This window comes from Hyposmocoma kahamanoa, unplaced genomic scaffold, assembly GCF_003589595.1.
Source record: "Hyposmocoma kahamanoa isolate Upper Pololo Valley unplaced genomic scaffold, ASM358959v1 87, whole genome shotgun sequence".
Lineage (NCBI taxonomy): Eukaryota > Metazoa > Arthropoda > Insecta > Lepidoptera > Cosmopterigidae > Hyposmocoma > Hyposmocoma kahamanoa.
In genome coordinates this window covers 6,730,395-6,748,476 of record NW_020654422.1, presented here as the reverse complement: position 1 = coordinate 6,748,476, position 18,082 = coordinate 6,730,395, and the positions used below count along the sequence as shown (strand labels likewise).

The window sequence follows — 18,082 nt, the reverse complement described above, 5'->3', positions numbered from 1 at the left end:
CTTATCTTATCTTATAATATCTTATCTTATAATTTCTTATCTTTTTCTTTCTTATTCTTATTTACCGCCCTATATACACAATGTACTATTAACAATTGACTAGCTTTATTAAAGCTGTAATATTCACCTGTTCCTTGAACCTTCCAGCAAAGGCTTCTTGAATATCGTCCATAGTGTAGGTGCAGATGGCGGAACCGACCAATCCGTCACTTGCGCCTGTTGTAAATGCCGCATAGAAACGTGTCGGATCGTCCGGCATTTGGTATACACTCTCTGTGTACGCAAAATACATTGACTTACTTTTTGTATAAATAAATTATGAAATGCGGAGAAAAAGTGATATGTAAGGAACTTACGTATTTCGTCAAAATAAAATGGAAACTCTCCAGGTATACTGCAGTTTAACCTCGCTTTTAAATACGTCGCCCAATTTTGGCTGAGTATGTGTTTACCTCCCGTGTCCTGCTTACATACCCTGGCTACCCTAGAATATACTGCTTTACCGCAGTTCATAAACTCCACAGCCGTTTCCCGAAAGAAAAACAGAACATATTCACCGACGTCGAAGGATCCGACAAAGTTAGTTTCTGGAACAAATATTTTAGTAGAAGACAAGGCGCGTCGTCAATTTAACTGTAATCTAACGTGTCAATTAGTTGTACAAGCTGTACTGTAATCTTTCAATTTAAACTAAGGGCTTGGATTGGTTCACGACTCCAAGTACTTTAAAGGCAAACTTTAAAAGTCAATCAATTAAAGATACTCACTGTCTAGCCATTTGGAGTCGTACTTCAACGTTCTCTTGAAATTGAACTTCTTTTGACCGTGGTCAAATAAATCATTGCGGAATATGACTGGGTCCGCTTTTGTAAACTCTGCATTAGTCCCCGCGTAGAGCGCAGGTAGGCCACCCGGGTTGCCCTGCGTGACCCACACAGCCGTGCTGTTGTCCGCAGGATCATACGGACATTTCGCAACTCCTAACCCGATGCCGGGCACGTATTCGTGCCGAGGAAGATGGGTCAGGTTTAACTGTATAATAAACTTAAGCATTAACTCTGTAAGGTTCCATTGTCTTTACGTACCGTAGCTCAAAATACTTCATGCACATAATCGAAATATAATATTATGGAAATTGGAATCCTTGCCACTTTATCTGTCTAAAATATTGCTAATCGTAATCCCTTACATTGGTATTCACTCAGTTAAATAATAACCTTAGGTGTTATAATAATCAGTGGTAAGCTTACATAAACTACCCAGTCTTTGGGACTGTGGGCGTTGGTGCCGCAAACGTAGAGTCTTTCTCCGTCTCCTAGTGGCTGCAGCACGCGTATATGGTTGCGACATTCGAAAGGCTCTGACTTTCCCTTGCTCACGCACCTTGCCACATTACTCGCTTCTAGTAGTAGTGCGTCCCTCTGTTGAAAATTTATTTTCTTATACTCTAAAGGACAATTATTAAAGTTATTTTTAATCGATTTCAAAAAAAGATTAAGGTTCTCAAATCGAATGTATGCTTTTTTTGAATGTATGTTACGCGATAACTCCGTCTAATTTATGAACCGATATCACCGATATAACCGAATCATCATATGTAGATTCTTTTTTGTTGGATAGAGGGTACCTCAGTAGTAGTACCATTTAAATGTACACAAAACATTCCACCACTAAGGGTGGCAAACTAGGGGATGAATCCGGTTTCGCGCACTTTCCGGTAACCGCTTTCAATAAAACTTGGCAAACGGATGTAATTCCACGAACTTTTGAGGTCGATTTTTTTAGTACTTAGTACTGAGATTTTTATCGCGATCAGAGATGCAGATAGCAGAAGCTGCTGCAGGTTCTAATATAATCCATCAGTTCTTTTTACTTCAGAGGTGATTACTGAAATTCTTCTATTTTACTAATTTTTGGTTCGAAACATACAAAAGATAAATTCAAATACCTTACTCTATCGATCTTAAATGATATGTAAACAGATATGGAATGTCATTGGATACGGGTAACAATTTTGTTTCAATCCTTTCATTCGTTCTTATCCTCGCGTGACTTCCACATATCAATCCGATTAAACAAATTTAATATAAAGTAGGAATAACGATATTACGATTTTAAAAGACAGTAGAGTGCTTTTGGAACCCCTTCTGTGCATCACAAGATAACGGTGAGTAAACATTTTTCTAATTTCCCTTTTTGCATCAAGAGGGCGAAGTGTGACATATAATGACAAGGACTTTACCTTTCAAGGGATGATGATACTCAGTTGAGAAATGTAAAACGTCTAGTATGTTGCGCTTTCAGCCATATATGTATAGCTGAATCAAAGTGGCACTTGGAATTTCAATATGCGTATCATTTTAATCGTTTCTACCATTACTTTATATTAAAATTTATATAAAATAACCTCAACAACAGCTAGAGCTAAGCCCAAAAACAAGGTAACCTAATAATTTAGTGCATTTTAGTAATAACGTAAATCCTGCCTACTAAACATAATGTAAATTCTGTGCATTTGTGAATTTAAGGACAAGACTATTCAATTACGTTTGGATCTGATTGATTTTTATATGTTGACAGCTACTTACAATATTTTAGTATATTGCTTATAAGCGTGTAGGTTAACTACACGCAATGGATATACAGTGCACTGCGCGTTTAGTATAACAATCCGTTCATGATTTTGTTACGAATTCCACTTTTTGTCACGCGTCAACCATGTTCGCTGACAAACGTGTCGACGATTTCAGAAACTATTATCAGAGAGCAAAGTGCGTCGCTGTTAAATCGCATGCGTCTCATCTCGAACGGCACTCGCGGCTCTTGAGCACATTGGTAAATAGGTGGGAGTCCCCAATGCTGGGGCGGTGGTGCATTTGCCCTGATATAAGCTGGGTAAATTCTAACACTAGTTTTTGAGTACATTTTTACTAATAATATTATAAATAATAAGTATTATTAAATTTAATACCGGTTTACATGAGCTTCGACTAACGCCGACTTGTCCGAGTTCATGCGAGGTCTGATTAGTCTACTCGTCAGATCTCAAATGAAATCTTTTATCTCGTTCTTACTTATGCGAAAGAGACAATCCTGAACTTAAATTAAGTTTGCGTTTGCCTGAATCAACGCCAACGTATAACTTAAATTTATGTTAATAATTAAGATAAATATCACTCACCTCACAGTGTGATTGACTTATATCAGACATATTTAGTTTGTAAACTCGATCCCTGTAACAAATCAGTAAGCACTATTGAATAGGGGCTTTGTTATATTTCCATTACATTGTCCATGGAAAACGGCAATTTGCATAATCCGTTGTTTAAATACAAATTCGGTACTAAGTTTTACATTATGGGATAAAATCAGTGAATATGAACACAGAGATACTCAATGAAAAAACTGTACGATACGTTTTTCTATAAATGTAATTTCAATAAATTGCCAAAGGAATTTTATAAAAAATAACTAAATTGATTCGTCATTTCAATGGTCTTAGGTTTACAGGTCAGTAAATAGTTTGTTTATTTGTCATATCGGAAGACCAGCAGCTTAAACTAAATTAAATAAAAATAATATTAACAACTGAAAGCCAATTACAGATCTTCACAAATAGAAATATAATAAGGAACCTTGGTATTCAACTAAACTATTATAGTAATTAATAGATTCAGTCGTTACTTTACGGAAGTCCATGTTAATAAAAATAGAAGTTAATTAATTTGCTACTCTGCGAACCCAGTGAAGGTTAAATTGTGCAAAATAGCTGCGCTTTTTTTGTATGTATGTTACGAGATAACCGGCCTTTTTTGTGAACCGATTTTGATGACTCTTTTTTGCTGTAAAGAGAGTAGCTTAGTAGTGGTCCCATTTGAAGAAAATATTCTACCTCTAAGGGTGGCAAACTAGGGGATGAATCATTCAATAAAACTTGGTAAATAGATGTAATTCCACGAACTTTTGAGGTCGGTTTTTTTTGTACGCTGTACTGAGATCATTGGTATTATATAGCATAATTTATTGATTGGTAATGTATAATTATTTGAAAAGTATCAAATTAAAATTATTTTATTTGACATCGTCTTCCTAATTAAGAGCTAGACTCTTGGAGATGGAGTAATAATAAGGAGTAATAACAGTTACCATGCCGGCCTGCCACGCAGGGGACCCAGGTTCGATTCCCGGGCCGAGAGAAATATGTGCATGGCCTACATTTATTTCTCTCGTGAGTTTGGATGTAATTTGTGGTTGTCTATGTGTGTGTCCATGGCACCCGCGACACAGGCTTTCCCTAGTGATTGTGTGCGTTATTTATTTATTTATTTATTTATTATTTATTGTTAGAATGCATTTAAAATGTACATTAATCACGATTAATAGAAAACATCATATATATATGGCACTGTTAATACAATAGTGTATTCATTAACTCAAAAAGTGAATTTTCTCACAATCGACGAAAAATGGAATTACTCGTTTCCCGTGAAATATCTGTGTAAATTTATGTATAAGTTATTTCCTGCTTGCCAAATATACATATTTAAAAACAAAAGAGACTGCTTTAATATTTTTGAATAAGAACTATTTTGGCCAGAACTAGCTCACATAAAGCGGTCTCATTTTGAGTTAAGTAGTTAAGTAGATATCTTTTAATTGCTTTTTTACAAAATTCTAACGGCGGTTTTATTGAAGTGTAGAGAATAAAATTTTAAGTTCAACAATGGTATAATCTTGAATTTCACATATTTTGAGTTATAACACTTTTGTAATAGCAGTGCGATATGTAGAGCAAAAATCACAAGGAACATGCACACATTTAGTCGTGACTATTCACGGAAGAAAACAAACAATGGAAGTGCGTTAAGCTAAGATTACTATCGGAACGGAGCGGTAATGATAAACACTAAGAAATCTTGATAATGATTGATCATAGTTTCTAATTTAAAAAGATGTTTTGATTTTATATTGAAATTTTATTCAACGTGCTGCCATCTTGCGACCAGTAGCTAGACTACGACGAACGATTAACATCTGAACCAATAGAAAGTAGTATCTTCTCGACAACAGATGTATTCTTTGATGCACACATTGCATAATAAACTTTATTTCGAACAATTAAGTCTAAAATTAACAAAACACCCGTGAAGCATTTTTTCGCTAAACTTTTGTTCGCTACCAGGGTGGAAAGAAAAAAGATAAAACTCGACCATTCTGCTCTGAGATTATCCCACGTTTACTTTCGTTCGTTACAGTACAAAAAATCAATTCAATAAACAGAAAATTTAAAATTTATTAAAATAAGACTTTACCGATGATATGAAATACTACTACGGGTAATATTTTTGGCGCGGCTATAATTTTTGCACTCCAAAATAGCACAATAAGACATTTCTCTACGATTTTAAATAATTTGCGCATTGACTTACAAATAAATGGACGACGGGTCTAATACAAAAACCACGAAAAAAATGTCCCAAGTCAACCTATTCGAAATTTAAATTGTAATGTCATCGCAGTATCGCGCTGTCAGTCCAACAAATGAAGACTAAAGCGGAGTTTGGCGCTCTGTATACGATTTTAGCGCCTTACAAGTGCGGACACTTTTTAGCGCGGACCCGACGTCCATATAATTGTAAGTCAATGAATTTGCGCGAAAGATTGACACAACCATACCATACAAAGTGAAAATGGCGGACTGAGCTCAAGTAGGTCTAACGAGACCTACTGTTGGCACGCGTCAGACGCTAACTAACCACTTCTACTGTATTTATTTTTCTGTTTGACCACTGATCCTGCAAAGAGTTCGAAACGTTAAGAAACCATTGAGAATATTTTCGTCTGAATGTTAATAGACACTGAGAGAGTCACTATGATTCACTATGGAGGAGTCAGATCATACTATAATATTTTGGATGAGGCATATAGGAAACTACCTCGGGTGGCAGCTCTGAACGGCTTTTGAACCAAGAGAAAGAAGTTTTTGGTCACAAAAGGTGAAAAAAAAAACAACGTTGAAGCATAGTACTCGAAGGAAAGTCGGTCTAATTTTGAATTTATGTCAATATAATCAATTTGTCCCGTGGTCTGTCCTTGTGGCTGGTCATCGTTGTAAGAAATAGCTATTGTTCTTAGAAATTCTTCAGCTAAAGTATTGATTTCTTTACAATTAAATAGTAGCACAGAAGTTGCTACGAAATTACGAAAATACCACGCTATCTTTGATCACTAGCTTCCTTTAGATTCCAAAAATAAAAAGTAAGTTACTTTCTTGATAAATGTTTGTTAATAGAAGCGTTTATGGAACGTCTAAAAATATTATTTAAAGTTTTTGTGGTTTTCATGTATCAAATTCCTTACAATAAACATAATTTTTCAGAATATTATCTTTTTAGATTTTCTATTATGTGATTTTAGTTTATTTTATTACTCGAAAGTAAATATACTAAATTTATCAATATCTATCTCGTATATCCAGTTTTATTTCCGAACCGTAGCATTAGTGACAAATGGAAGGGTCATAGTTCAAATAAATCGTTGACAGATACAGTAAATAATTGAGGTTCATGTCTCAGTTCCATTTCCTCCACAAATCATTATTATGTCAATAACTTGGCGACTAATAACAGTCAATGGTGGACCCCTACATGTTTAATGAATTCATATTGTTATAGAGCAATTTCTACTTACAACATATGTATGTGAGTTAACATAATTAGAGACCGCTCTCCTAGGTGTATAAAAATAACATGTAAAGGTCTACTTACATAGCACCAACAAAAAGCGCATTTCTATCTTCATTCATGTATAGGGTGCGGTAGAAGAGATTACCGCAGGAAAATTCTCGTATATGATCTGCAAAAGAAAGCAAAATAAAATGTATTTTCATATTCCACCGCATGTAGTCTCTACTCAAACAACTTTTCCCTTTCCATATTATACATTAATCCAATAAAAGAGCAAATATGTGCGAACCTTAATTTTATTAGGCAAAACCGTGGCGTTAAGGTAAATTTGTCTAGATAACAGCTTAAGATAATACAGCCGTTTGCAATTTAAGTTAAGGCTAATTATAACCATGGCCACAATAGGCAGTGATTATTGGCAGGTGGTCTTGCGGCGCGGCGGCGGCGCAGGCGAGGGCGTCACGAGAGGTTGCGTGCGCACCTCCGCGCGGCCATAATAATCTTTACAACTACCCCCACTTAAATATATTAAACGATGTAAGTGGTCTCTTTATACGTCCCATTCTATCTTTACAATACGTGATTTTTATTGCCTATAACCTAGCTACGTGAAATTTTATCCGAGGACGCAAATATCCAAATATCCAAAAATACCATTAAGGACTATGGTACTTTTTGATTTGACCATGTTGATACATGACTGTACTAAAATAAAAGTGGAACGAAGTTAGACTTATAGACTGCAAAAGAGTTAGACATCCCCCGCAAACACATCCGATGAATTATACCTCATATTATAATAATATCCTTTCAGGTTATACAGACCGGAAAAACGTCATACACGCTATTGTTTCTTTGGTTTGGAGTACAATTAAACAAATTTATAAAACTACATGTATCTTCGTTTATTGGCACACAACAACTCGGATCGGCACCCAGTTTGGCGCTGTCGTGCGTCGGGTCGTATGTTTACATAGGTATAGATATAGGATAGAGTCCGGCGATCGAACACCGCAGCGATTACAGCGCTAATGAACTCATTGTTTGAATATCTAACGAACTGTGTGCTGTGATTTATTCGACATGAGACCGAGCGCGTCGTTGACACTTCTGCAACTGGCCACTGATAATAAGGAAATAATTGAAACGACGTCGGGGATAGTGCAAACCTTTTATTTTTTTTTTCATCCTCTAAGTTGCAAACACGTAACTAGCATTTGATTACGAGTCTCCATTTCGGTAATTTAGTCGCCAAATCAAATCGCGTAAATGTTGTGGTAACGAAAGTAGCGTAATTTATGGGAATCTATTGTTATCAGTCCGTAGACAACTTAAAATTAATGCTTACTGTTCAAAAATGAAAGCCGTAGGCATTGAAATAGCAAAGTAATAGCGTTAAATCCCTCTCCTGCGAAATTTGGTTTTTGGTGCAGATACGCACTTTTCCCAATACTACATACGCGGATTTGCACTATCCCCGACGATGAGGCATGTTGCATGTTAAACAACCAAAACCATTTACATTTACAACAAATAATTTTCATTCTACTTTTTTTATAAAAAGTACTGTTTTAGGAAATGTTGTAAAGTGTATTTTGTATTAATTCCTAATTAATATATTAGTGCAACGTTTACTACGGTGCCAAAATCACATCGTAAATTAATTGCAACTAAATTGGCAACACGGGTAAGTGGGGTTAAATGTAAATCCATAGTAACGAGGTGTAGCCGCCAGCTCTGACGACCGCATTATGCAGATCGCAACGCCGGTTAAATGCCGCAACAAGTAAACTGCCGAACACGACAGTTTGCGTTCAACCCAATTCCGTTGGCAAATGTTTTAAAATCATTACAACTGCATAATTAATTTGTTTTCATTTTGTTAATATGTTCCGAGAGGTTTAGAGAGATAAGCTCTTTTGGGTGGTCTTTGGAACAGCGTAAAAGTAATGGAAGCTTGGTCGCTTACTCGATGTGAGGTCAACGCATTTTATATTTTATCTTGTCCACGTCTTATTTAGGAAAAAATAAGACGTGAACTATAAATTTTATGCAAGAAAAAACACTATAGGTATATGTATTTTGAAAAATTTATTCGGGTTAATAAATTCACAAATTACAAAAACATACCTTATCAACTGAAGACTGCAGTGGTGATAATTCCAATGGTGGTATATCAGATATTTACTAAAATTCCTTAAAGATTTGAGAGGTCAGAGATTTGTGAGAATAATAAACTGTTCTTCCTGAATCTACTTACAGCCATTGTCGGGTGACAATGGCTGTAAGTAACGATCGCCAGCTGAATTGGAATTGTTTCAAGGATTCCAAAAAAACAATTGGAGTGGTTGGTGTGTGCACAGGCGGCAGCTGCTAACCTGTCGTGTTCCTTTTAATTCCTCGCACACACGTGGTTACTTTAATTATAAACTATTTCACGTTTTGTCCTGCACTTACAAAATGAAGTGCTACAAGTGCGCTATTTTCGTACCGTTGGTATTCCAATTTTCACATGGTTCCGTAAAATATCGTAGTGGTATTTTTGATTAGTATGCATCTTAATTGGTTAAGCTATACACATGTCTCAATAATTATACTATTTATAGGTATTGTTCACAAACTTGGTAACCTAGTTCCAACAAAATCTATGATCAATGTTCCTTAAAGCGAAAGTAAATCAGACGAAGCCGAGACAGTTCAAATACGTAGTCGGTGTTTACAAAGAACTCACACGACTGTCGACGACTTTCACAGAGAGGTCCCTGTTTACTCAAAAAGAACAATTCCCCGGTAAACGTTTTACTACAGTTTGGTCGGGACTTGGTAGACCCTTAATACTGTTTAAACTTGACTGGAGCTGTGCCTCGAAGTTTTAATATTAGAAGTGCAGCGTTAGTACATTTTACTTTGCGGCACGTATGAAAACTGCTAAATCATACATCAATGAGTGACCGGGTTAGTTCCACGCGAAAGGTTAAGTACCGTGAGTTCGTGAGAGCTTTTGGAGCATCTTCTTTTCACACTAGATTTCTCGATTCTAGGGACGACTTTTGATAGGTCACCATAACAAAACATTTGCAGTGTAGGTCATACCCGCGTGTTGTATTTTGGGATAACACATCGTTAATAGTAATTGCATTGCTTTATAATATCAACATACAATCAGCCTCGCGACTCGTTCGTCCCGTCACTTGATATTATACAAAAAAAACTAATTTATGAGGTTTTCAGTCAGTACTTGGTTGTTTAAAAAAATCTGTTTCTTATTGTATCAACATTAAGTCACGAAGAGAATTTTCAAGTATTTATTATATGGAATAAATCTGCTACATTAAATAATACTTATTGTGCGAAAGCTGAAACCAAGTGAGATTCAATCTTTTTCTCGTTCTCGGAGTCGGAGATGCGAGCAGAGATACAACGGATTCGCGTAAATCTGTCGGAAGGACGCTGTGGCCTGCCGACCGAGTCCGCCTTCGGATATCGTGTGTGAAACCACAGTGCGGGTACTGCGGATGCTACTTGCTTTCTTTTTCGCTACTGCACGAACGCTTCACCTTGATCTATTGTTATTGCTGAGTACTTAGCCGGCTTTTAAAAGCATAGGGTCAATATTTAAAAACGTGAGAGACCACGGAATTTACGTTAGAGTACGATTGTCGTTCGTACAATGGGATTATTTTGCTTTGTATAGATGGCTTCTTTACACACAAAGTCAAATCTTAACCACGTTAAAACATTATATCGCATTATATACTTATGCATAATGGTGTTCGTCGTAGAGTTTATAGCTAAAAGGGTATTAATTTCGTATGCAAGAATAAAGTCCTCGTCGCATACTCACTTCTGCGCCGCCGCCACTGTGCTTCAAAGCTGCAACTTATTCGCTGTCAGCTTTCATCAAAAGATCTCTTTAAATGACAATAATTACACAAAACTAACGTTTTAGCTAATATAGTAAAAAGAATAGCGAGAATATACTTTAGTTAGGCAATATATTTTATTTTATTGCAACATATTAAGCCATGTTTACATAATCATCGTCGAAATGTTGATATATAATAACGATTATATAAAATAAAAGATTTATTATTATTATATAATTCACGAAATGCTAACGAAGTGAAACGGGTCAAGTGCGCTTACTTAATTCAATTAGATTTCAACTAACTAAAAACAAAAATGTTAACCATGAATTTGCACTCGCATGCACTTTTCCTATTAAGAAGATGTCTGCCTTTCAACTAATAGAATTTTTAATCATGTTGCTTGCGGCGCGCGCCTCGCTACGACTTTGCCAGATTAATGTAATTGGAGGACGCGCCGTCACAAAGGCAAATTGTAATCCCCTCTTTCATTAATATGTCTGTAACGTGGCTCTCCGCCAACGTGTCCCATTCTAACTTTATTCCACGGAGACACCATTATTTGTAAAACATGAAAAGTGCTTCACTAACAAAGCTTCTATTTACATAAGTTCATCTAGGCCGCGGCCAGCATTTACCTGGCTAAAATGTATATCTGGTGCAAAGGTCGCTCGAAAGCGATCGCACTCACAGAACAGTGAGAACACCCCTTTAAATCGGCCGATTGCGGCACAATCGTTAGGACACTGAAGTGTCGGAACAATTAAGTTGAAGCGGCGATTGCGAACTGTGCCAAAGCGGATGTAGGTCAGTGAGTACAGAGTGGACCAAAGCTGAGGTGCCGCCAGAATCGTCAGCGGTCCGCGACCTCTGCCCTCCTGACTTACTGTGCGGCTGCCAACACACGATGACATGTACTACCTCAAAGCGTTTATTATACCACATGCAAACGAGCCTTTGTCGCATGGAATGCAACTGTCTAATCAAAATACTGCATCAAATCTACAATTGTATATATTGAAACAATACAGACGCAAATAACAAAGATAGGACTATACAATTCTATAGACGAATACATTTAAGTAAGCTATTCAATTCATAGAGCGTGCGATTCTCGTTTTCACCCAACCTTACTGTCATTACTCCGGACATAAAGTCTTATCTACTAAGCCCTTAAAGATGCACTCTACGGAAGATGTTGCCGTGTATCTAAACAAGTAGGGGAGATAAGGAGGTTTTAGTGCACTCTCTAATACAGTGCGGCCCCCTGATGCGCAATTTTCGAGGCTTTGGATCCGTCGTTATGTCAAAAAGCACTTATTCAATACCGTTTGAATATACTTGATGTAAGTGAGCAGGAGAGACTTGATCCTTGAACCGATTACAATTGTGGGATCAGAAACTTGAATTGAAAATTCTTCTTTATCAAAGAGTCATCTATCGAGCTACAATCCCATTATTCCATGTAATAAACATTATGTAAACGTGGTATAAAAGAAATGAAATTATTTCATGACGCTATTCCGTGTTCTGAGACACAAATTTAACTGTAAACTAACATTGTGTCAGCAATATACCTAAGAAGCAGGAACGTTGTACATTATTACAAGGCGTAAAACAACTTTCATAATGTGGAGTTACGACTTTCATTCTTTATTCCAACACATGTGAGCATACATTAAAGTCAAACTAGTTCATAGAGAAGATACTTTCAGAATTATGAAATTGTTTGGAACTACAGTGTACTGCAAAACGTAGTGTTATATAATATATAAGTTGTAAAGTAAATAAGATTTTTGTTGGCCCAATATTTGGGATAATGTAAATATAAGAGCGGCACCTTGAAATAAGCTTCTGGGCTCAGTGTCGAAAAGTATGACCATACATTGCATTCTTTTGAAAAAGAACTCTAATGTAAATATAATTTACTGTCTTGTACTCTATACAGCATGTTGTAACGACGCCGTAAATTTGAAACACCTGAACTGGTTCAAAATTATCATATAAGTATACACATAATAAATATACATACATACAACTAATAAAGTATACACTTTGTAAGAATCTGTATTATGTGATACCGTAATAATTTGACGCACAATAATTAATATCCATAATTATTCAATAGATAACTTCTGTCACATAATGTGGACAGATGTGGACTTTACTTTCCAAATTTTTTTAACACTTCTCTTTCAAAAAATAGACATGAAGACAAGACAAGTAAAATAATTAGGTTAGGTTTACTTTTCTCTAAAAGCTCAAGTGTTTTGCCAAATATATCAATTCGCTTGGCACATGCGAGTCCAAATATGTGCACTTTATGTAACTGGCTTGAAACTAATTTCAAGTTCAAATTTAGAGACGAGGACGTAAAATTAATGCATGATATACATGCAGGCGGCAGGCGGCGGCAGCGGTGGCGGGGCGCAGGCACCGAAGCGTGACGCCGATAGCCCCCAAGCTGTGTCGCCGAGTGACAGCGACTGTCAGGGCGCGGTGCCTCTGCGTAAATAATAACTCGCGTACATTACCAACCGACTCGCACCACCGCGTGCAACTACTTGCAAAAATCCGTTTTCACCTTATACACCTAACAGTAAGTCGAAATTTTAATATGAAACAGAATTTGTTTACGGTGTTTGTTCTGGTAATTTACTATCGAACTCCGCAAACCCCAACGGATCAATTTGTTTTATAGGCCGTCCTGTCTATAAAAGACGGCTAACAGGAAATTCTCCCGAGGGCTGGCTTAATAATTTACGAACAAAAATCTTTAAATTTCGCTTTTTATAATTATAAAATTTATTACTATTAACTCTATGCTTGTTTTTCTTTATTGAAATGAAAAAAAGACGTTCGCATACTTCACATTAATGAAATATATATTTTTTAACACAGCAGTAAAAATACACCGCAGCGCCAAAGAATAAAGAACAAATAAAATTCAATTATTCGCGTTCCAGAGAGGCGGGTAACAGAAATTACTTCAATAAGCACGCATGATGGAGGACAAGGTTCCGCGAAATGGCGGAATTCCATCCGCGGTGGATGCGCTACTGAATACAAATTCACATGTACTCCAATTATAGGAAAACGATTTGGTACGAATATTCTTGGCAGACTTGCAAATTTCTTCTCGAATCAGCAAAATATATTTATTTTGTTGGGACTTGGAATGGTCCCGCGATGAGGTCGTGACTTTCCTTTTCTGGAAGAGTCAAACGGCCCTCTCGAGAGCGGGTCTTCTCAAAATGACTTGTCTGTTACGCTGTAATTGTACGGTCTAATCAGTGGAGCAGCGGAACGCACAAAGTGTAACGCTCTGTGTACAATTATATTACAACCCAGTATTTGTTATTATTATAACCCTACAGGTCTTAGGTTTTCAAATTTATTTTACAATGAAAATTATTTTTCACAAAACACAAAAGTTGTCTGAGGATCAGGTTACGAATTAAGCGTAACAAGACTTTAAGAAAGCTGAGGTTAAATGACATTATGAATTTAGTTCTTCTTATAACTACATCATTAATATAAGAAACATAATTTAGCATTGGTAAGCTAAACAATTTCACCGAAAGATATTATATATTTTTCAATCTTGTTGATAAAAACTTTGTTGTAGAAGCAGAGTGAACTTGAGGGCAGTGGGGTAATGCGGGCGATAATCCCGGTACATTTTTGCAGCAGTGCGCCAGCGCATTAATTACCTGGCCCGCCGTATCCCGTATCCTGCCGTATCCCGCTAAAAGCTACCGGCAATTACATGAGCAACTCGCCTGAATAATGTCTGTCCATATACCAAAGTAAGTACTGTATTTACCCAAAGAGTTACCTCGAATTTCCCACACATTCTTATTTTTAAAAATCCAATTTATTTTCTGTTTTATGTATTTTTAATTGTCTGTATTTTTTTTAATCCAATTTATTATATACTTTTTGTTTTATGTTATTAATTGACATAAATTTTCTTTCAAACAAAAAATATATTACAGTTTACCGACATACGCAGTGTTATTGTCATTATATTTTTTCTCGCCCTGGCGAGTCAGATGTAGAGCAACGGTTTGTTATACACACCGATAGCGAAAACAAATGCTCCGCGAAAGCTCTAGACTACCCCAAAATTATTTTCTTTATAGACGAGCACAATCCGTACAAAGTTTGTTACGAATGTTACAAAGGATGTCACGTGCATGAGACACGTACGATGGGTGAGCACAAAAACGAGCTGTAATTTTAATTAAAACGTCACAACTTCTGAACCGGTAATATAATAACCCGTTATGCGAGTTCGGGAGTAACGTAGGAAAGCATTAATACCACGGATTCAATTTAAACTAAGCTTACTTAATCCTTAGATTACAATATATTGTGCCTATTTGTTATCACTAGGAGACAGCCGTACGATACTATGCTAGATTAAATTAACATTAGCAGAGCTAATGTTAAGTGCTCGCTCACCAGAATTGCTGTGTGCCTGGAAATGCGAGCTGCTATTATGCGCTGCATGTTTAAAGCTCCATAGCAAGTGTGTATTTCGAGGTTGTGGTTAAATAACTTTGTTGATTTTAATATCATAAAAGAACTTGACTTCACAACGGGTGATAACGGCGCGAGTGCAGTGCTTTGCCGACGTGGGTCTGGCTCAAAAGGGCAAAGAGAGGGCAAATAGCTCACTGGCGAGGTTAGCCTGAGGCAACTCGTCGCGGCGGCGGCGGCGCGGCGCTCGACTCGCGTGTCTCGGTATTTTAATTAGCTCCACACTGTGGCGGATTATAATCTTCCAAGACCTTTGTTCGAACTTTAAACGGTGCTGAGGCGTCTTTTTCTTTAATCTTAGGTGACAAAGGATGATTAACTGCTTTAGGGATCTAAATTGCTTAAAATTGAATATCATACAAAAAATTACAAAATTTGGTACAAAATTGTAATGTTTCTGATAACCCAAAGTAGATAGTGACAGACTATTTAATTTAGGTATAGCAAAAATTTTTCAAAGTTCTTTACTAATATATTCTTACAAGCAAAAATATTTTCTGGCTCTTTTATGAATGCTAGATAAAACTCTGGGAAACATTTCAACGTAAGTAGTAAAACCGTCTCGTCCTACTTGGCGGCAAATGTGCACTAGGGATTAGCAAAAAGTGGGAATATCTCCCGGTTTGTGGCAAGGCGAGGATGGGCCAAGGCACAGAAGCTCTCAGTTCCCGGCTGGAGGCTCTGTGACGCGAGTCACACGAGTGAATTGCGGACTCGGGGCACGTCCGAAATCCGACACTTGGCACGGTTCACATTCCGCACTCCGCTGCTTGCGCCATAACATAATACAAGTTTTAATTACGCCTTTCCGTCCCACAACTGATATAACCGACTTTTGATGCAAACATTTTCAATTAGAAATTAACTTTATGAATAAAATTAATGCAAATGCACAAAACGCAACCTGGTTGAAAAGCACTGTGGATATTCAGGATTTGTAAAAGGTCTATACATTTGTAAATAGGCAATCAGCAAACAGAGCTTAATGATTCCTAAAATAAAAACAAAATCCTTGTAATAACGGCGATACAACTGACAAAATAAATAAAACATCTGGCAACAGTTAGGCATCTCTGACAATTCCCATTACGATCAAACGCGGAATAAGTGTTGTGTAAATTGAATACGCCGTAAATAAATGATAAATGAGACAATAGGTTGTGAGAACAGTTACTGGCCAAACAAGAGTAAAAGGAGGAACGTAAATTTTAATGAAAGTGGGTAGGCGCCGGCGGGCATGCAGTTGTCCACTAAATGACGTCTGCATAATAAAGTACGAGTACCAGTCCGTCCTCGCGGCTTAATCATAAAGCTATTTCACCCATTAATAGAAAGTTCGCGACAACTTACATACAAGTTTCTGTATCTAGTTTCCGTAAAAAAATAGGAAATAACGTTGATACGACAGATACACGGCGACAGCTCCCATCTCATTTAAAATTTTTCTGTCATTTTTAGTTATTACAAATATTACTCAGAAATTAGTATGATTTTTTTTTAATATTGTAATGTATAGCTTTATATAAGAGCATAATGCACATTCTTAAGACCCTTTGTAGTTTATAATTATGTTCTCGTTTTTAATTAGTTTCTGTCGTCTTGTAATTTTATTTTATTTTACTTTCAGTTTTAAATACTTAACATAATTATAAGTGTGAAGTATTTAAAACCTCCTCCGAACAGTCTAGCCTTTTCGGCTATTATTGTGTACTTTCGATTTTTAATTTATTATCTGATACTAGTTAGTAGTAGAGTAGCAATAGAGCTCCTTGTGAATAAGTTCTTCCAGGGTTACTACCCAGCCATCTTACCTATTTCTGCCGCCAAGCAGTAATGTTAGCATTACTGTATTCGGGTTTTGAAGGGTAAGGGTGCTGGTGAAATTACAGGCACATGGGACTTGTCAGCTTATGTCTCAGGGTGACAGGCGCAGTGGCAGTGCCCCTCAGATTTTTACGACTTAAAGCTCTGAATGGCTCTGCAACTGTTATGGACAGGACACGTCTTGTTCGTCTCGTCACTTGATATTATAAAAAGAAGTTATAATGTTTGTAATATTATTTGTGAAAAGCGGAATAAATGTGTCTTTCTTTCAAGTGCTTTCTACACGCATACCAGCCTCTAAATCAGAATTTGATTAAAAAGACGAAATTTAGCGCTCGTAGTAAACCTAATTAGTATACAAGGTGACGCTACTCTTCTCATATTCATTTCTTAGTCGTCTTTTACGACCCCTATGTAAATTCGATATAATCCTATATATATAACAGTATGATATATGTCAACCCCTTTAAATTTTTTTTATGATACCAAGTGACGAGACGAACAAGTCTTAACTGCTGGTAAGCGACACGTCTGCCCGTAACAGTTATAGTGCCACTTCTGAGTGACTTTAAATCGCAAAGGTATGAGGGGCACTGCCACTGCGACCGTCAGCCTGAGACATAAGTTGAAAGTCCGAGGTGCCTGTAATTTCGCCAGCACCTTCCAAAACCGGAACACAATAATACTCACATTACCGCTTGGTGGCAGAAATAGGTAAGCTTCACAGTTCTACTACTACTACTATAAATTAAATTCGGAATGATAAAAATATAAAACATTTCCGGTATAAAAGAAAACAAAAATTCAAGATGTTGAGTAAACGACTAATGGTGCATTAACGATAGGGCCAATCCTGTCGGCGACAAGCGCGGTCGTTCATTATTCAATGTAATCCGATACTGTATCTCGCTGATCGACCTCCAAATACAAATCGATTCACAGAAAAACTACGAAAAGATTTTAAGATACAATTATACTATATTATTATTATACAGGGTTATTTGTAAAAAACTAACAACCTCGGAGGACTATATTACTAACAATCATAAACAACAACTTTTATTCCATGACTTTTAATAGGTAATTCATCACATTTTACTTTCATTAACAAATATTTAATATTAGGGGTTAAAGTATGAAATTGCCGTTTTATTGCAATAG

General features: G+C 36.6%; 1 protein-coding gene across 2 annotated transcripts in view; it reads right to left on the bottom strand.

Moving 5' to 3' along the window:
- The window catches only part of LOC113235131 (semaphorin-2A-like), a 61,007-nt gene that overhangs the window by 10,724 nt on the left and 32,201 nt on the right, over positions 1-18,082 (bottom strand). Inside the window, exons 1-7 of one of the 2 annotated variants that reach the window (XM_026470723.1) lie at positions 6,976-7,145; positions 6,768-6,855; positions 3,182-3,233; positions 1,251-1,421; positions 768-1,032; positions 357-587; positions 128-273 (exon numbers count right to left, since the gene is read on the bottom strand). In XM_026470723.1, the coding sequence (XP_026326508.1) occupies positions 128-273; positions 357-587; positions 768-1,032; positions 1,251-1,421; positions 3,182-3,233; positions 6,768-6,805 (903 nt within the window). In that variant the 5' untranslated portion in view covers positions 6,806-6,855; positions 6,976-7,145. Of the gene's footprint in view, positions 1-127; positions 274-356; positions 588-767; positions 1,033-1,250; positions 1,422-3,181; positions 3,234-6,767; positions 6,856-6,975; positions 7,146-18,082 lie in introns of those variants that run through there. The other variant, XM_026470722.1, reaches the window with a different exon arrangement.